This window comes from Merops nubicus, unplaced genomic scaffold (genome assembly GCF_000691845.1).
Source record: "Merops nubicus isolate BGI_N331 unplaced genomic scaffold, ASM69184v1 scaffold9662, whole genome shotgun sequence".
NCBI classification, from domain to species: domain Eukaryota; kingdom Metazoa; phylum Chordata; class Aves; order Coraciiformes; family Meropidae; genus Merops; species Merops nubicus.
In genome coordinates, this window is record NW_008594229.1 from 1 (window position 1) to 20,050 (window position 20,050).

Sequence of the window (20,050 nt, forward strand, 5' to 3'; positions counted from 1 at the left end):
CCCACCCCAGGCCAGCTCCACTCACCCTGTGCCTGAGCCTCTTGATGTGGCGCAGCCTCGCGATCCATTTGGAGGGGTAGGTGTCAGTGGGGTTTGAGCGACTGTGATGAACCTGGGAGGCCATCTGGTTTGGGAAGGGTGAGGAGGAGAGACAGAGAGGAGGCCCATTAACACAAACACAGCACTAAAATTGACACAGAGTTTCAGTGCAGCTTGGCAGCTACTGAAATAGAGCCCTAAGGTGTAACTTCACCTGCTAGCTCTGACTTCAAGGTTGACAGCAGTAACTGGAGAGGAAAACTCACTTGCTTTAGCAAGCCCTGCCTGTTTCCTCAGGAGCTGGTGATGGCCCAGGACCCCAGCTGAGAGGCAGGAGGTCCCAGGGAGCTCAGGGTACTCACATTAGCATGCAGGGCCATCTGACGGGCTACGAACGGCAGGTTCTTGTCGGAGATAATCTTGGCCACACTCGTGTCTACAAGACCCTCCATGTCTTTGTTTCAAAGGAAGAAGAAGAAAAAAAAATAAAAATCTTGTAAGACAGTTAAGAACAAACCAAAGGTTGCCAGTAACCAGCCAGGTAAGTAACAGAAACCTGAGGAACTGGATCAGGGTCTCAGAAGTTCCCACTCTACAGCTCCAGCTGTAACAACCTGCACGTAACTCAGCACCAGTGGCTCTCAGACTCTGCTGCTCTGTACAGGTCTGAGGAGACTCTGCTGGGCTCCTTCTCACATGGATGAAAGCCTGAGTGACAAACACCCCAGACATTCCCTTTTGGCAAGGAAAACAAACGCCCCTGCAGAGCACCACACAGCACTGTGGCAGCAGCCAAGGCCACAGGGACCTCCACCTGAGCTCCTCCAGTGTCCCCACACAGCTGCTGGGAGGACCTGTTCCACTCTGCTGGCTCTGAGCTTGGAGACAGCATCAGCAGTAGGATGGGAAGGGACCTCTGCTCTTGGGGGAGAGACATGAGCAGATGTATCACACAGAACCAGGCAGCAAACTGGTTTCAGAGAGTTTCTCCTGAAGTTTTGACTTTTAAAACCCAAAGTGAAGGGAACTGTTGCACCCCTGACAGAGGAAAGTCAGAGAAGAAAGGCAGGGGGGGTTCCTACCTTTCCTACACTGCAGGGTCACCAGGTTGCAGTCGTAGTCAAGGGGTGTGATGATGACGTGCACAAAATTGAACTGACCCTAAAGAGGAAAGCAATGAAACAGTCAGACAGAGCTCACTGGCAGCCACAGTGACTGTGTGCCCTGAGCTGTGTGACCCCAGCACAGCCAACAACCCCCCTGCAGGACCCCAGCCCTGTCTGCTGAGGTAACACAAAGCAGATTAAGGTTCTACAAACAGCCACGTGCCTGTTTCATAACACACCCGTGAGGAAAATCTTGTACCTTTATTGTTCCCAGTTTAAAGTCTTCTCCAGAATCATTGTAAATGATAGAAACAAAATCATTCCCAAGGTGCCTTTTCTTGTCACAGCGATATTTATCCAAATCCTTTGTGGGCATCAGAGTAGCAATGTGGAAAATGGCTGAGGAGGAAAGAGAAGTCCTTAGGCTGGCCTGGAAGGGGTGCTGCCAGCTGGGACACAACTGGTACCAGCACCACCAGAATAAAAAAAATTGAAGTTGTGCTCCCTCAATAGGTTTGTCCCCATCTGTGAGAGCTGAATCCAGCCCCACTGGATGGCTCCAGTGGTCCCTGGAGCACAGAGTGCAGTGGCCAGTGGAAAGGGGAGCTCCAAAAGCTCTGCTCTTGCCAGGTTTTAGGCCCTGCCCTGCAGAGCCTTCTCTAGCACCAGGCTCAGCAAAGTGAACTAAGGGCCTGGCCTTTGGCACGGGCCTGACATATCCTGGGAGATGTGGCCTCATCAAGCCAGGGCAGTGGTTTATCTGCTCACAGAAAATCAGCAGGGGACTGCAGAAGTGCTTCTGGGTATCCTTCCCCTGACCACAGCAGTATGGTGAGGAGAAGCTGGCTTGAGGAGGAAGAGTTCACCAGCTTAGACCAGGGCTTCCCCTCACTGAGCTCTGCATGGCACTGGGGCCACAGCAAGTGACCTGCAGCTGCTCCACTCTGCAGCCAAGGATGAGGACTGGGAGGCCCAGAGCTGCAGGGAAAGGCTGGGGAAGTTCACCATGGCTTGTGGGATCCTGGATGGTTCCTGCACTGCCTGGTGCTGCTGCAGTTCAGTTAGCCATGACCACAGCAATGACAACCCTCCTGCCTTCAGTGACATTCTCCAGAGAAATGATTGGCAGAGTTCTGATGTGTACCCTTAATTAACACCCTTCAGAGCAGCTCAAGAACAAACAGATTATTCTACAAACCTCTACACCAAACCATGTCAACCTTGAATAGAGCTGATTATTTTACAAGTAAGTGATGGCACTTTTTTTTTCTTAAATAAGGCAGGTATGCACCTCTCCCAGACTTCAACACATGACTGCAGAGATACCAGAGAGAGAATGAGAGGAGAGCAGAGCCCCAGGTTTGTTTGGTCTTTACTGCACCTCTGGAAAGGCAATTTGTGGAAGGCAGGTCGGTCGTACGCTGAGAAGAGACCATCCTTCCAATTTCTGGAGCCACCTCACCTTGCATAATGTCATCGTGCCAACAGTAGGTAAACTGTCCATCCTCCCCACACACATCCAGGCCACCAAGGTAGATTTTATCTGGCTGGCAGTCCTTGAGCTCGATGAGCTTGCCCAGCCCGGTGAGGAACTCGGTGTAGCGGTAGGAGCCGTGCTCGTTGGACAGGATTGCAATTTCATTGTTGCTCTGGGAAATCAGAACACAGGAGTCCCACAGGGAACACCAGGAGCACCCCACCAGCACGAGCAAGGAGGTCACTGCCAGCCCAGAAGGGCTTCACACAGGCACTGATTTTTAGTGCAAGAACTAAGGAAAAGCAGGGCTGCTGCAGGAGCAGGACAAGGCTGAACAAGCCTGGAGAGGAGAAGGCTCCAGGGAGACCCTGCAGCCTTCCAGGACTTCAAGGGGCCTGTCAGAAAGCTGGGGACAGACTTCTTAGAAGGGCTTGTTGGGACAGGACCAGGGGGGATGGTTTTAAACTAAAAGAGGGGGATAGACTCCATAGAAGAATGGAATTTTTGACTCTGAGGGTGGTGAGCCCCTGGCCCAGGCTGCCCAGAGAGGTGGTCACTGCCCCATCCCTGGAACCATCCCAGGGGAGGTTGGCCGGGGCTCTGAGCACATGTCCCTGCTCCCTGCAGGGGGTTGGACTCAGTGGCCTTTAAAGGTCCCTCCCCACCCAAACCAGCCTGGGATTCTATGAAATCTCAGCTGGAGCAGAGGTGTGGCCAGTGGGGGCTCAGCACACCTGCCCAGCACCCACCTGCCCCTCTCCCACGTAGAGCACCGCGATCTTGTGCGTGTCGTACGACGGAATCTGATCCAGGAGCTGCACTGATCTCTCAAAGGTCTAAAATCAAAACGTGGGTCACATCTTTACAAACTGACCCCCACACACCCGCTGCCCCCCCTGAAGCCCCTTCAGGCCAAGGCCAGCACAACCTAAGCACAGATCCCTGCCCTGCCCTGCTCTGTGAGGACACAGAGCACCAGCAGTCCAAGTGATCAATCCAAGCAGTGCCACATGGCATCTGTCACCACCCTGCTTCAGGTTCATACATCAGATGAGATTCATCTGGCAAACTGCAGGGCTTAGATGCACTTGCTGTGACAAATGAAGCTCCAGGGATGAAAATCTATGACTCTTGCTCTGAGGAACATTTTTAGCACAAGGCATCACCTCATCTCCTCCAGGCTCTCTGCTGCCAGACCACCCAAACCTGAAGTGAGGAGAAACTCCTGGCAGGAGCTGTGTGGTGCTCAGCTCACAGGAACCCCACTCCAGTGCTCCTGCAGGAAGGTTTGGACCCATTTCTCATATAACCACAGAAAGCTTCTTGTCCACTCCCCACTCTGGATGGCTGACAGGTCTGTCTGGTGACATCCTGCCACTACCCCCTGCTGCTCACCTTTCATCCTTCAGCTCCTCCTATCAACTAGAACCAAAACTCCACAAATCATCCTGCCTTCTGTTGAGGATTCTGAAATGGCACCAGCAGAATCTCCCAATAACTCAGACTCAATCCAGAGCCTTAAAGTGGGAGCCCCCAGGATTGGGGTGCAGATCTCCTGTCTGTAGCACCATCTGAGCTGGACACTCATCACTATCATTTATGTTCAAAAAAAGTAATGAGATTAGAAAAATTAACTATGATAATAATAAAAAAGCCTTGCCTACCTCATTTGGCAACAAAAGGGGCTTGTTGTTTTCATCACCAAAGAATGGGGAGTGGTACAACTGTAAAAACACAAAGCTATAGGAGAGAAAGGGGAAAAAAAGTCCTGTTACCATAAAAATGAAGTCAATTTTGATCCATTGTATGTAAGAACATTATGTACAGAAGAAAGAGGAGCAATTAAAATGCTAATAGTGTTATTACTCATCTTCTGGAGACACTTTAGGTGCCTGGGCTCCCTGTGGTTTGTAATAGACCCCTGTCATAAAACCTGATGGTTATGGCAAACAGCAGCAGCTGCACAAAGTGCCTGTTCCAAAAGCAGCCTGGGGGAGCAGGAATTCACTCCTGCCTCTCAGCTAGCCAGTGCTCTTACCAGCTAGCCAGTGCTCTTAGCCTGACAGACACATGATGTGACAGACATCTGCATTTTACCTGCCCTTGATAAGATGAAAATGGTCTCAAGGTAATTTTGAGCAACTACTGATACCTAAAGTTCATAAAGTAACTGCTATAACATCTTCTTCTTCTAAGTCTTTTGCATATTATGTTTCTTGAACTGCAAGACTAGGCATCCATCCTCTTCACAGCAAAATCAGCACTAGGTGACCTGCTTTGAAGCCACATGTGAATTTGGACCCTAAACTGGGACAGATTAGGAACATGAGGGAACTATTTATCTCTTTCACCATTTAAGAGACCCATTTCCTAAATCACGGTTAATTTGGTGGTAGTGGGTTCAAGATGTCTGCATTAACTCCTGAAAAAACAGGTAATTAATCTTTCTTTTTAATCAGCTGCTGCTCTGCAGACCCCACAGAACCAGCAGCCCCCTCTGAACGCCTCCAGCCACGGCTGCAGCAGTCCTGAGCTCGCTGTTCCCAGCCTCAGCAAAGCCCTTCCACTCACCTGGGGTTTATTCCGGGCACTTTCTCAGCATTGGAAGCTGCTGTTCTGCTCTTGAAGGCATCTCTCTCAATCCTCTTCCCCCTCCTGGAAGGGGCTGAGTCAGAGATGGTGTAGCCCCGGGGCCGGTGGCCGGAGGGGGAGCGGGGTGAGGTGACAGGACCGGGGCCATCCAGCCCCCCTGGCCCAGCCCCCCGGGCCTCCTCCCCCTTGCCCAGCCAACTGCCCAGCCCTTCCCCTTCCAGGTTCCCAGACTGGGATTTGGATTTCACTTCGTTGCTCAGCCTCCTGGTCACTTCTCTGCCGTTGGCATCTTTGAGGACCTCCTGCAGGGTCTGCAGCTCGGGGGAGGAGCTGGACTTGCTGAGGGGCTGGGCTGGCTGGAAGGAGAGCGCCTCCAGTGGCAGCACCCTCCCGATGGGAATTCCACCCTCCACCAGGTCGTCAGACTTCAGAGATTTTTCTTCTTGGCTGGAGGTTGAGGAGGACTTAAAGAGGGAGAAACAGAGATGAACAGTTTTCCTGACACACAAAAGAAGGGCTGACAACAGTAATGCTCCAGGCACCCCCTGACAGGCCCAGGGGAAGACGAGCAGAAAAGGGCCTGGAATGGAGCAATGGAGGTGGAGGACCCTGCATGAAAGAGGCATTCAGCTGCTGCTGCTCTGCAGCAGGTCCCTCCCAGGCCAGCCAGACCTCCCACCATGACTGCATGTGCCTTTTGGCACCACCAGCCAGCTCTTTGTGGGGTGCCAAGAGGGGCTCCTCTGAGCACAGACAATCCCCTGTGTGGCTGTTGAACAGGACAGAACCCCCTGACCTGTTTTTCTTACCCTGCTGTACGACTCGTGGGGTTTACCAAACCTCTCCTCACTCAGGACTTGCTCAGAACATGAAGTGTCGACGTCCTCACTCTCTGGAGACTCAGCTGGGGACTCAGTTTCCTTCAGCTCCATCTCCACTGGGCTCCCCTCCTCCAGCACCACCGCTGACTCTACCGAGACAGAAGGCAGAAGAACTGGAGCCTGCAGAGAGGCACAGGCAGGCAGGCCCCTGTCCTCTCCTCTGAAGTACCAGCCTTTTCCCTATGGGATTTCAATGGGAGGCCACATTAACTGACTGCTCAGCCTCTTTGGATTTCTTGTCATGTCAGACTTGCTCCTGGCTCCCCTTTTGTCAGGGAATAACTGATGATTTTGTCAGGAATAGCTGACCACTGTACCCTCACAGCAAAGGGCTGTGTCTGCTTTGGTCAAAATAAGTGCAATTGCTTCCAATTGTTACTGATGAACAAGCAGGGGACAGAATGGAGGAAATGGGACCTTGTACATCAATGCTTGGTTATCAGGACAGACAGGAACTACAGAGATGTAGGAAAGTACAAGACTGGCATTAAAAGTTCGTTGTTATCCAGGCAATGAAGACATCAGTTCTATATAAGTGTGCAAAAAAAAGGAGGTTTTTCTTGTACTGACATGCTCCTGTGCCTTGTAGTGGCCTAGAAGGAGGTAAAGAAATTTTCCTAGGAGCCATTTACTTGCAGTTTGGCAGCTTTCCTAGTATGTCCCAGTAGAAGCAAAACAATTCAGCCCTAGATGTATGGAAGGACAAGAGAGGGAGTGACACATGCACTGCAGCAATACTGGGAAACCTGCACGTGGCCTCTGACCAGACCAGCTGAACAAAACCACACTGCCAGGAAAGCTCCTTGGAAGCCCTGCCTACACTGGAGGAGGTTTTCACAGTGTTTAACGTTGGCTCTGCCCCAGGCAGCCACCCTGACCACAGGGGTGAGTCTGACCAAAGGCTCCTCTTTGGCCTTTGATTTTTGTCCTGAGGAAAAGGCTGGAGAACAGGAGGCTTCCCATTACGCACACAATTGGACTGGAAGACCAATCTGAAAGGCCAAGATTTGTTTTCCAAAGTGAAATAAATTAACAAAAAAAAATTAGCACACACACAAAAAAAAAACCAAACAAAGAAAATCAGCAAAATTAACAAAAAAATGAATCACTAAAGCAGCTTTTCCTGGATTGATTTCAGCTCGCAGGACGAAAGTTATTCCAAAGAAGCAATTAAGAGTTAGCATTGCACACACATACCTTCTAAATAAAACAAATAAAACAAACCCAAACCAACGTGCTGATCTGGTTAGCTGTCCAAGCCAGAACACACCTGCAGATATCCAGTGCTTCCAAGCCTGGAGCTCTTACACTGCCACCAAGATTGCTGGTGGCTTTAAATAATCGTGCTTTAGGTGGGAAGAGGATAATATGAGCAGAGAGGAGAAGTACAGGAAAATACTTCACTGCAGCATCTTTGTGTTGCTGTAAGAGGCCTGTGTCAACAACCCCCAGCAGTTATGAACACCCTGCTGCTCTACAGAGAACTTCCCAGGGAAGGAAAGGAGGCAGAAAGACATTTCAACCCTCTAATTAAAAGCACAAAGCACTGCAGTGCAGGTGGCTGCTCACGAGGTGACAATTTGATCTCCATTTCATTACAAACTCAGTTTGACTGAGGCAGAGAAAGATTTGACACTGCTACAGAGCCTGCCAAAAGCTGGAATTTAGCAGGTTTTTCCCTGAAATAGATTTCTTAGTTTCTTTTTACTTAAAAAAAAACTTTTAAGCAGCATCCATTTTAACGTTAAACTTTATATAGGTACCAGATCTAGAAATCAGCTCCTTTTATCTTTCCTGTGCCCAATTCTGACAGCTTCCCACAGGCCAAGTCCCACAGGACTCCACTTCAGGGCAGCCTGTCCTGCAGCACACCACACTCTTCTCAGAACTGGAAGCTTCCACGTTCAGCAGAACACAGAGCCAATTGTAAAAGGAAGCTGGAAATAAGTAATTCAACTCATCCAGGCACTGAGATGTTTTGACAGGTTCTTTCACACCGTGCCTCCTGACTCAGGACCCACCCAGGCTAAAAGAAAAGTTGCTTTAAGGACTTGTCTGCACGTGCAAATGTTGGATCTGGCTTGGACTTCTTCATGCTAGTCAAGATCCCATTTGTTGAGAGTAATGAGACTGGGTACAGACAGGAGACATGGAGGGGGGAATGAAGTATGAGGGATACATTGGCTATGAATCAGAGGTGTTCTTCTATGGCAATACTTTTTGGTTGGTTTTTTTTTTTTTCCTTAAAGATATATAAATATACCTGCCCAGGATATGCTCCTGTGCAACTTCCCTTGACAACTGGACTGGTACATGGAAGAGAAAGAGGCCACTGCAAAGGGAAATCAAGTGAGCAGCTACATCAAAAGGAAGGAGAGACTATATGAAAAAAAAAAAAAAAAAATTAAAAAATTAAAAAGCACAGAGTTTAAAATGTAACCAAGAGCCTGTTTGAAAATAAATAAACAAATAAATGAACAAAGGAAAGAACAAGCTGGGATAAGCTCACTAGATGCCAAAGGGATACCTTAAGGATAACAAGGATACAGCATGAATAAGGAGGCATGGACACATTCCAAAAATGCAGACTCGAGCTGCTCTCTTTGAGGAATGTGTCTTTGGTGAGTTTTAGAAACAGCAAATTCCTGGGTGATATCCTAGCACAGGCAGGGAACCAGCCTGAGCTTCTCCTCAGCTACACACTTTTGGCAAAAGATCATTCTTCACCCCACAGAAGGGTCTAAAGAGTAGAAATATGGATAAAGACTCAGGTAGTTTTAACCCCTGAAGAGGAAGAAAATTCAAAACTTGTCCCAGACATCTATTCTGCAGCCAGCTCCAGCAAGCCTGCTGTAGCTGTGTGGACAAGAATGTTAACAAGGTTTTCTCAGACTGCCACAGGAGTGGAATTTGGGTGGGTGCTTCTTGCAGCTAGCAACTGCATTCCACAAATTCATAGGAGTCAATAAAAGTGGTCATGGATAAGAATTTAGACTACTTTTTTTTTCTTAAAAAAAAGCATATTATTTAATTTTGATTCTCGTTTTGTGTTTACACATTCTGAAATCCTAAAATCATAGAATGGTTTATGTTGGAAAAGACCTTTAAGATCAGACAGTCCAACCATGAACCCAGCACTGCCAAATCATGTCCTGCCCCTTCTAAAAAACACCTGAGAAGTGGCACTTTCACCAGACTGCTGAACAATCCACACCATTGATGCCACCTCCCCAAAAGAGCCTCGTCTGCTGTGACCACTACTCAGTTTTGACTGTGCTGAGAGTTTCAGTGTTAGGTGTTGTTAAGAGCTCTGAGCAGGGATTACATAAAGCTTCAAAAATTTCAGCTGTGGTCAACACCAATCCCCCAACATCAACAGCTCTTTTGGGAGTGAACTAACGCCACAGAATACAGAGAAAAGTTCTGGCCACTACATTAAAGCCAGCAAAAGAAACTCAAGAGATTCAACTGCACCAGTCTGAGCACTCTTTTTAAGAGGTGAACAAATCCACAGGCAATAGGATCTGCATCCTGCTGTCTCATGAGTGGCAACTAACTGTCCCTGGCTGGCAAGGTTTGCAGGGGGCCACTGGCCCTGGCACCAAGCTCTGTCTGTGCCCAACACCAACGCCCATACTGGAGACAAATGGAGATGGAAACGCCACATGGGAAGATCCATCCACGTGTGGGATGCCCAGATCAGCTCCAAACAAGTGGAAGAGGGAAAAAGATGATGACTGTGCTCATTTTCATTTGGGAAACAGTTAGCATGAAGTACACTACTGCTCCAGAGCAGCTCCCTTACTCCTCTCTTTCTTCTCTCTACGAAAGAGCTGTGCTTTTCTGATGGAACACCAGTAGCAAGGAGGAAAGGGATTTTCCACCAAAAACTTCTAGGGAGAAGAACTGACTCCTGTTCTCATCGCTGTTCTCATCATGCTCCTAACTTCTCTGTCCTGCAAGTAAGTGCCACAGGCTCTCAGAGGCTGGGGAGAGCTGTGCTGGGCAGGTCACACCTCTCACCTGTGTTGGAGCGCTGGAGGAGCGAGGGTTTGGCTGTCCCAGTGGGCAGGCTGGAGGAGGGGACAGAGAGGGACTTATACAGAGCTGTCTCTCGGTGCTCCTTGAAGCGCTCTGCGGCCATGAGAGCATTGGAGAGCTCCTGCAGGGGCATGTTGTTGATGTCAGAGGAAAAGGGGCTGAGCGGGTTCTCCAGACTCATCAGCCAGCTTGTGTTACCTGGTAAAGGAAAATCAGGGAAGAGGATGAAGCACTCCCAACTCCAGGAAGTTTACAACTCACATCATAATAAAAAGAAAGCACAGATTGGTTGGGATTGGGTTAAAAACCCAAGTGGACCAAGCCCTCAGATTCACTGGATTGATTTCCTGTTTTCAGTAAGCAGCTCCCAGTGCTTCACCCTCAAAAACCATCTCTGGTGACTCATTACTACAGCAGGTTCTCCAAAGGCATCCAAAACACTGAGGGATTTCAGTTAATGATAGCAGGTGAGTTATCTTCTCATGAGGCAACTTCCAGCTGAAGTGGATAATTCCCTATTAATGCTGTGTAACATACAGTACTTGAGAATTCTGACCTTGAACATGCCACAGCTGGAGCCATGAACACCTTGAGTCTAGTGTGGGAAGCTACAGCACAGCAAGGAAGACCACAGAGCTGTGTAAAGATGGGAAATGCAAAGTAGGGTTGATATTATCTGGCTCTATTCAGGTAGCAATCCTTAATACACAAATTTAGATCCTTGTTTCCCTCTTTCCCAAGGCCTTTTGGAGATTTAAAACACTAAAGGGTGACTTCAAAGAACCAAGTAACAGATGTATCAGTTCCCAGAGGCCGACAGCAGCATGGAGATGCATTTGCTGCTGAACATGGACTTTTCTTCACCCAGGCCCCAGGTTCTTAGCAAGTGAAAGGAGCTGACTCCACCCTCAGGTGAACAGACACGTCAGGTACCTGTGGGCCTGCGCACGAGGATTTCGGCCCAGCCCTGGGTCAGCAGTGGCACATAGGCAGCTAAGTTGGCTTTTTCTTTCTGCAGAGGTGTCTGTGCAGCAGCATTAGTCTTCTCTGGTCGAGATGCAGGAGCAGGAGGACCCTGGGATCCTTGGGAAGCTGAGCCACTGGGAAAATGGGAGGAGGAGCTGTCTAAGGCACCGACACGTAAGGCATGACCACCTAGCAAGACAGAGAAGAGAAGGGAGAGCCAAGCTTAGTTAGCACTAAAACCATCTCAGAAGTAGTAAGTCTTTTAAGCTCCTCTAATGGCTGCACACTCAATATTGGGGACCCAAGAAAACTTCCCCTTCCATATGCTTCTTATAAACCATGAGGTTAGCTAAACATAGGTGATCATCACCACAGCACTTAACCAAAGACCAAAGCTTTCCTGCCAGGAGAGGCATGCAGGAGGAGCACCACCAACAGCCACTGCTACCTGCCCACTATAAGCACCAGACAGGGCCAGATTCCCAGGTTAGTTTGGGCACAGGTCCTTCAGCAGGCACCTGGACACCTAAGCCTGCTGTACAGACCCAGAAATGGCAACAGGACTGCAGGACAGGGATTTACCAGACATGGATCGGACTCTGTTGCGAGAGCTTCTGCAAACCTGCTGCCCAGCCTGAGATTCCAGTTTTGCTGGAGCTTCTTTGGTTTGTCTCACTTGCAAAACAGGGTCTGAGCTGTGGAAAAAGAAGATATTGATGATACTGAGCGAGCAATCATTCATGCTGCACAAATAAGACACTCCTCTTCTGGCAAGATGAAAACCTAAAAAGATTCACAGTGGTTTAAGTGACTTTGGGAGGTGGAAATTTCTAGAAATGGGAACAAAAATTACCTTGATTCTGTGCTGCTTTGGAGCTCTACAGAGTCTAGGCCAAGCAGGGACCTTGTCCCTGTTCCAACACTCGTGGTGATGGTCACCAGCTTGTTGCCAACCAGCCATGTCTTTGTTCTTCCTCCAGCCAACAGAAACTCACCCACAGGAGACCTAAAAACACATTTGTGATGAACAGCAGCTCCGAGACTGCAGAGCACAGACCCTCCACAGGAAGCTTATTTCATGACAGCACAAGAGGAAACAGCCTCAGGTGGCATCAGGGGAGGTTTAGGTTGGTCCCAAGGAAAAACATCTTCCCAAAAGGGTTCTCAGGGCCTGGCCCAGGGCAGTGGTGGAGTCCCCACCCCTGGAGGGGTTTCCAAGCTGTGGAGATGTGGGGTGAGGGACACGGGGCAGTGGGGACCTGGCAGGGCTGGGTTAGCAGTTTCACTGCTGTGATTCTATGTAACTGTGCAGGAGGTGCTGCCTGATTTCCTTCTCTATACAGTATTTTTAATGTACCCCTGGTCATCAACACACACATCAGCCAACAGGATAAGGGTTGAGCTAAATTTAATATGAATTTACTATCAATTGGTAGTAGTACTACTGGACACAAATTACCAAGTGGTCTAGGTCAATCCTGGACCCACATCACAGAGCAGAAGGGAATGAGCCTTGTCTGTGTGACGTGTCTCCTTCTGGGCAGGGCCAGCAAGACAAGCATGCACCCTCTGTTTGAAGGCAGCTGGCACAGCCCCCAGTTTGAAGTGAAGACTGTGATTATCCAGCAAGGACATGGAGCAAGGCACCCCTCCCAGACAGCAGATGCCTCCAAGGCATCTCCTTCTGGACAGGGCAAGGCTGAGGCAAAGGCTGGTTGGCTCCAGCAGACTGCTCTCAGCTAACCTCACATTCAGCCCAGCCAGATTTTATCTGTGAGGAAGGGCCTCAGAGCCTGGGCCTGCCAGAATCACAGATGTGTCCTGGTAATTTTCCACTCCTAAAGCAAAATAGGAGCCTGAAAGGAAAACAGCTCCCCCACGGCCACCAGCTGACCCCTACCTCTTGGGCACTGCAGTGAAGTTGGAGAAGACGTATCGAGCCATCATATCCAGGCAGGTCTCAGTCAGCTCCAGGTGCAGGGTTTTTAAGTTGTCATCAGCCTGAGCCATTGAATTCTCATCAGCAGAGCCCAGGCTTGAGCTAGTGATGGACGTTTGTATCCGACTAGAAGAGAAGGTTTCCAACTAACAGATCCCATTGCAGAATGCTTGTCCCTGTCCCCCAAAGAGAGTGTGATGCAGAACCACCTGAGATACATGCATGTGCCACATCAGGGAGGGAGCCAGGCATCAAACCCAGGACACAATCAAAATGTTTTTGGGTTGGCCTCTCGTTGTGCTTTGCAGATTGTCACTGCAGAAAGTGCATTTTATCTTGAGAGACTGAGAAACATTTCAACATCCACCAGCTGACCAGGCTGGGCCAGTGCTCTCTGATGTTGGTGGCCCATGGGCAAGTGAACCAAGCAAACAGTGAGCAGCAGCAGTGTGGTTTGAGCTTGCTAGTCTACAGTGAGGGCAAGCACCCCATCACCTTGCAGAGTTCCCCAGGCAACGTGTTGCCCATGAGCCATAAATCAGGGCACTCTATGCTTAACTTTGTAATCCTGTGGTTTGCTTTCTTCTCTGTTGCAGCTTTTTTCACATATTGATTTTTTTTTCCCCTCCAAATTCAATAGCTTTGAAAAAAAAACTAATTTAACTTGAAATGGAAAAAAATTGCACTCTGAACAGGAAACTGGCACAAGAATAGAGAGCACCTCTGCCTTTGGACCAGCCAAATTAGCAAGGCAATATAAAACAACTGCAGTAACAGGCAGCACTGCAGTATTTTATACAGACAACTCCCTGTGCCACTGTAGCACAAACTAAACTGAGGTACAGCCACATTTTTTAATGAGGTGGCCACTTCTTTGGCATCATTAAGGGAAATAATCTGAACTTCTGGTTGCTGCCACTTACACAAAAAATACAGGATCAATGAGGAGATCAGAGAATGAAGTGCCAGGACTGTCTTCACAGTCCAGTCAGTTCAGTGTCCTCCCCCCAAACACCATGGGGTTATAGTCAAACAGAAAAACACAGAAAATAAAGTTCCACTGATAGCAACCTTCTGAGAGTCAGGTACACATCTTCAGGTTCAGATTTTAAACCAGCACGTTACAGGCAGCAGTTTAATGCTCAAGTGATCCAGAAACATGTTTTAAAAGCTAGCAGGAATTGTTTTATCTTTCATGTGAGCAAATCAACATCTGCAATCAAAAGTTTTCTTTAGTCATGAAGAGTGACAGCTTCCTAAGGGCTGAGCACACATTTCACTGCTCTACAAAGGCAAATCAAGGTTTTCACAGCATCTTACTTTGGGCCACAATACTTCTGTCAGCTCCCTTTGCCTCAAAGAACCAACCCTAAACTGAGGCCAGAACTATTCCTCACAGTCTGGGAGGAGAAGGGCCTGCACATCACCCCTAGAGGTATTTAAAAGCCATGGAGATGTGGTGCTGAGGGGCATGGTTCAGTGGTGGACTTGGCAGTGTGAGGCTAATGGTTGGATTTGATGATCTTGAAGATCTTCTCCAACAGAAACAATTCTATGATTCTATAAGTATGCAGAGCATTAAAAGCCTCTCCTGGGACAAGTCCCTGCTCAGAAGGCTGAAGTTTTGCTGAGTTTTAACCAGGACTCTCACTTGCACAGAATGCAACCTTTTTCTTTTTCTTTTTTTTTTTGGTATTTTTTTTGTTGGTTTTCCCCCCTTCACCATCTTTACTTGGAAAGGAAAAATTTTTATTGCTAAAGCACCAGAGAATAGGGCAAAGTAGCACCACACAGCAGAGGGTGTGATGTGACAACCCACCAGCCAGAGCTGGGAAGCCTTGAGATGCTCACGAGACTCTCCCAAAAGCCCTGGCTGTGGCTAAGGCCAGTTTTTCATTGGGTACCAAAGTCATGCAAGCCTCCCGCATGCAAATCCACCCTGCTGCCACCCTCCCTTGCAGTAAAACTTCCAAGTGCTGAGTTGCTCTTGGATCCTCCCCATTTAAAGTGCCTCTACCTGCGGACCACATGTTCAGACACACTGATGCTGCGGGATCGGAAGGCATCAACTGCAGAGGATTCTTTCAGCTCTTTCACTGGAGGAGAGTTATTCAAGCCTTGCTTTGCATTTTTGGCTAGTCTTAAACTACTAGGTGGAGAAGCACCAAGCCCCAAAAGAGGTCACAGGAAGGGAGGAAATCATTGTAGGGATGTAGGTTGAAAAGTCACAGGTCACAGGGTCAATATTGGGGGATCCCGGAGGGTGATGTGAAAATAAAACAAATGCCAAAAAAAAGGAAAACAAAAAATTAAAACGTACAAACAAGCAGAGCTGAAAGCATTAAAAAGACAAACCACATTTTGAAAACAAGATTTTAAACGTGCTACTGAACAAATGAAATTAGTACAAGTTAAAACAAAAAAACTGGTTGAGATGACAGTTGGAATACTGTGCTGTCAAACAAAGGCAAGAGCACCTCAACACTTTTTTTTGGCACAAATTTCTCAAACCTGAGAAGTTTGTGCAGTTCAACCACCTCTTGTGTTGCTCCAGCTCACCACTTCAGCACGGCTGACAACCTGACTCCTTCCCCACAGGCCAGATCCTAAACTGCTTTACCAACAGCAGCATGCTTTCCTAAGAGCCACAGGGCTAGGTCAGTGATCTCCACCTCTGCTAGTCCTGCCCTAAATCTGAGCTTCTGCCCCAAATCCCCAGATGACCCAGGGCCAGTCAGATATACCCCTGAGCTCAGCTCAACACAGGAGGAGCCTCAGCCCATCTGCTCCAGCCTGACCCCACGCAGGCAGGAGGGCAGGGGGACAAACCCCCTCTGGGCTGTGCTGCCTGCCTGATGCTTTTCTGTCACACAAGCTGCCTCCTCTCAGGTGGCTGATGGAACTTGGCTTTCAGCTGGAACAGAAAGGAAGAAAAGCCTTGACACTGTCAGGTGCCAACCAGATGCAGGAGATAGCAGCAATTAACATCTCTGAGGCACTTTAATTAGTCACAGTTTAGATGCAGGCCTGGCTCAGTACTAATTTGGACCTGACAGTTGGTCCAGCACTTCACACCTCCAGATATAAAATGCAGACACTAATTTAACCCTTCTGGCTCTGTCTAAACATGATTCATTTGCTATCCTCCTCTCAGTGAACTATTACAGACAGCCACCCAGAGGGGTTGTTATTTATTTGTCCTTCTTCTCCCACCACCCTCTGGCAGGTCAGTTTTGGCTACAAGTGGAGATGTGACTGCAGAGGACACAGGCTCATGCTCTGAGATAAACACCCACACCAACATCACACCATTCAGCAGCCTTGGGAACCACTGGGACCTGTATCCCCTGGAACACCCAGCACCTCAGCTAGGGCACAGAAACACTCATCCTTTGGGCTTTAAGGAGTGAAAAGCAAGCACAGGAGCCAGGAAACAGGGATCTGCTCAAAGCTCCCACCACTCTCTGGCAGGCCAGTTTTGGCTACAAGTGGAGATTTGACTGCAGAGGGCACAGGCTCATGCTCTGAGATAAACACACACCAACATCACACCATTCAGCAGCCTTGGGAACCACTGGGACCTGTATCCCCTGGAACACCCAGCACCTCAGCTAGGGCACAGAAACACTCATCCTTTGGGCTTTAAGGAGTGAAAAGCAAGCACAGGAGCCAGGAAACAGGGATCTGCTCAAAGCTAGTCCCCCCTCACTTGGCCAGGGTGCAGGCTCAGACTCAGAACCAGTGGCAACCTGCCATTTGGGTTGCTGCCTGAGTACAGCCCACACTCCTCAGCAGAGATTGCTGTGGCAAGTGATCCAGCAGCCTTAGCAAAAGCCTTTGGATACAGTAGTATTCCAACCTGGTAGAATTTAACAGGTTTTGGGAGAGAAAAAAAAAAAAAAAGAAAAAATAAGGGATTAGTTGAAATTCTAATTTGAGAGACAAGTGTCAAAAGGCTTCTCTTCCAAGTTTCTGAATGAAAGAGGAGGAGATGGGAGAGATGAAACACAAAACAGGGTTCACAGCTATAGCATCAGGGCAGGGATGGTGTTTCTTCAGTGCAAGATACTCCTTGAGCCTTGCAGTTAAAGTAGAGGCACTTTCCCCAGGGTTCGAATGTGACCGTGTTCTTACTGCCCATGAACACTGAAGCAAGTGAAGTGAACCAATTTAGGTAAGCCCTGCAGGTAAAAGGACATTGGAGGAGCCCTGAATGCCTTCCAAGGAATATTTTTCCTCTCCTGGCAAATGTTACTTTGAAAGACTGCTGGCAAGCTACATTCTGACCTCTAAAGATGTCAGGCTTTGCTGAGAACTGACATAATGGCTCCAAGATTCACACCCAGGATGAGGACACCCAAAAACAGAGAGGGCAGCTGGCTGCCCCCAGCACACTGACTTGACAGAAAACACTATGGAAAAACACAGCACTGGCTCCCTCAATTTATACACCTGCTAGTCACAGCTAGTTCTCTGGCAATCAGTTAAATACCCCTAACATCACTTAACAAAAGGAGTTTAACTATCAGTAGGTACATGGTATTCTGTTACTTGTGGTGTTACCCTTCCCTGTTACTTCTGAGAGCACTGCACTGACACACATCAACCTGCAAGAACTGTTAATTACCAAAAATTAAGAAAAAACAGCCCCATGCCTCCCTGCAAAGGCTTACAGAACAGCCAGTGAAGCCTCACATGTATTACCAGACTGTCAGCTCAAATTGATTTCAGCTCCTCACCAACCTAATTTTCTCTTTTATCAACCCCCTGACCTAAAGAGGTTTACTTTGCTTGCTTAAATGCACTGTCAGATTTTGGATAACTAGACCCAGCCTCCTCCAGAAAAAAACAAATGGAAAGGTGTGAGCACTAGAACGGGGAACACAAGACCCTGCTGGAGTCCAGTGGGCTTTACCTCTTCGGCCTCTCGTTCAGGCTGGTGCTGCGTGCCCTGAAGCTGTCCTTCTCAGGGGTGTCATCAAAGGAGAGGAGCACATTCGAGCGCAAACCCTGCCATGGAGACAACAGGCAACAGTCTGAGGGGCTGGGGAGGGCAGCTGAGAGCTAGGGCCAAAGCATGAGGACCCACAGTTCTGCGAGAGAACCCCAGTTTTGAAAGAGAGGTTGACAAGAAAAGTAGATTTATTTATTTAAACTTTTTTAGCTTCAAACTTCTTTTTTTTAGCTTTCAACTTCTCAAAGCCATTCTGAAGTCACCATTTCTCTGCACGGGTCCAGGGGTGCCCATTACCTTTGTGATGTAGGGGACGAAGTCCTTGCGGAAGGGCAGGCGGCAGCGGATGAACCACATGGCTATCACGTGATGGGCCAGGCACACGATGTACTGGTTGAACCTGAAACAGCAGGAGCACCTCCAGAGTTTAATGCTGCCTTAGGATGCTATTCCAGAACTGACCAGAAAGACTTTTCAATGTCAGAAACAGAATTTTTCGTTTACTTAGCAAAAAAACCTCAAAAGTTCTGTTCAAGAAAAACAGATATTTTGTTCAAGGTACATCCCTTCTTTAGAAAAACCCTGGGGATATCAGGATGAGCAATATAGAATCATAGAATGTTTGGGTTGGAAGGGACCTCCAAAGGTCACCTAGTCCAACCCCCCTGCTATAAGCAGGGACATCTGCAACTAGGTCAAGCTGCCCAACTATCCTGTTAAACAACCTCGACCCAAGTGCTACAAGGAAAGCATGTCTCATTCTCCTGATTTGACAGATGAGGAAGAAGCACATTTGCTGTGAACTCACTTGGAGGGGTTGGTGTAGGGCAGGGAGATGGCAAACACACTGGCATACTGCTCTGCTGCAAAGTTCCTGTAGAGGTGAGGCAGCCGTGCCAGGGCTGGAAGAGATCAAGGAGAAAACCAACAAACATGAGTGTGTCTCTGAACACAAACCACCCAGTACTACACTGCAGCTTCATTTCAATTGTTTTGTTTCTTCTCAATCACCAGCTGAGGTGGAAGATAACACCAGGGTATAATTTCACACTCTAAGTTATAAGCAGCAAGGTGGAGGAAGCAGCTTTGCCTCTCCCACCCCTGTATGGCTGCACTACACAAAGCAGCTCTCTTGCTTCAGGCTGTGCAAGGGCTTTATGTAGAAAATCAGTAACAAACATTCACAGCAAACATTTCCACCAAACATTTCCATCCTGAGGATGGTGCAAGGGCATCACCAAAACCCAGGAAACCTTTCCAATGCATCCCACGTGACCAACCTGATCAAAACACCCACGTTCAGTGCAAACAACCCATTTCCAACTACAGCAGATCGAAAGGAGAAGAAAACTTGAACTTACTTGAAAGGAATTCTAAGAGAGGAATTGCCATGTTGGCTGTAGCTGAAATGTGGGTTAATTTGACAATTAAGACAGGCAGTGCCTTGATGATGATGTCGGGCATCTCCACGCTGCAGACAGAGAGTGCCACCACACACTGGTTGGCACAGCGGTAGATCAGCCCGTGCTCCAGGCAGTACACGATCTCACGCTAGAGAAAGGAAAAAGAAAACCAAATCCTGAGCCAGGGAAGGTGAAAACCTCAGATGTGCCATCCCCTGAGCTCAGCCAGTGTTTCAGAACGCCTCCAGGCACCACCAGCGCTCCACGCAGAGGAATTCTTCTCCAAAGGGCACCAAGGCAGAACCCTACAGAACGTATTCTAAGCCAAAATCTGAAGATATTGCAGGAATTAGTATCTGGCTTTCTGATTAAACAGAATTTTTATGTTTATCAGGGTCTCCCAGCAGAGGGTGAAGTCACTCAGCAACCCGCGAGGGGAGAACAGCGAGTCCCACTGATCAGACACTGCTGCACAAAGTTGGCAGAGGATTTTTTCACCCCTGATCTGTCAGATGCAGCTTTTTATAACAGAAAAGGGCAGTGTCACCTTGTGCTTAAATCTCCTGGGCAGCCTATATGGGAAAATGCTGAGAAATGACAAAATGCTCTACTATACAAGCTCAGAACCATCCCCTCTACCTTCTCTTAGTTT

At 48.3% G+C, this 20,050-nt stretch overlaps 1 protein-coding gene across 1 annotated transcript in view; it reads right to left on the reverse strand.

The window, feature by feature from the left end:
- Positions 1–25: 25 nt before the first annotated feature.
- The window catches only part of TSC2 (tuberous sclerosis 2), a gene marked incomplete at its 3' end in the record, with an annotated part of 32,006 nt that continues 11,981 nt past the window's right edge, over positions 26–20,050 (reverse strand). The window contains exons 21-40 of the mRNA XM_008935693.1: positions 19,357–19,546; positions 18,804–18,897; positions 18,293–18,395; positions 17,957–18,051; positions 15,059–15,187; positions 13,003–13,167; positions 11,956–12,108; positions 11,685–11,797; positions 11,070–11,291; positions 10,119–10,334; positions 8,359–8,427; positions 6,024–6,184; positions 5,194–5,678; positions 4,287–4,362; positions 3,372–3,458; positions 2,608–2,794; positions 1,405–1,544; positions 1,122–1,200; positions 402–493; positions 26–124 (exon numbers count right to left, since the gene is read on the reverse strand). Coding sequence (XP_008933941.1) covers positions 26–124; positions 402–493; positions 1,122–1,200; positions 1,405–1,544; positions 2,608–2,794; positions 3,372–3,458; positions 4,287–4,362; positions 5,194–5,678; positions 6,024–6,184; positions 8,359–8,427; positions 10,119–10,334; positions 11,070–11,291; positions 11,685–11,797; positions 11,956–12,108; positions 13,003–13,167; positions 15,059–15,187; positions 17,957–18,051; positions 18,293–18,395; positions 18,804–18,897; positions 19,357–19,546 — 2,955 coding nt within the window. The remainder of the gene's footprint in view (positions 125–401; positions 494–1,121; positions 1,201–1,404; positions 1,545–2,607; positions 2,795–3,371; positions 3,459–4,286; positions 4,363–5,193; positions 5,679–6,023; positions 6,185–8,358; positions 8,428–10,118; positions 10,335–11,069; positions 11,292–11,684; positions 11,798–11,955; positions 12,109–13,002; positions 13,168–15,058; positions 15,188–17,956; positions 18,052–18,292; positions 18,396–18,803; positions 18,898–19,356; positions 19,547–20,050) is intronic.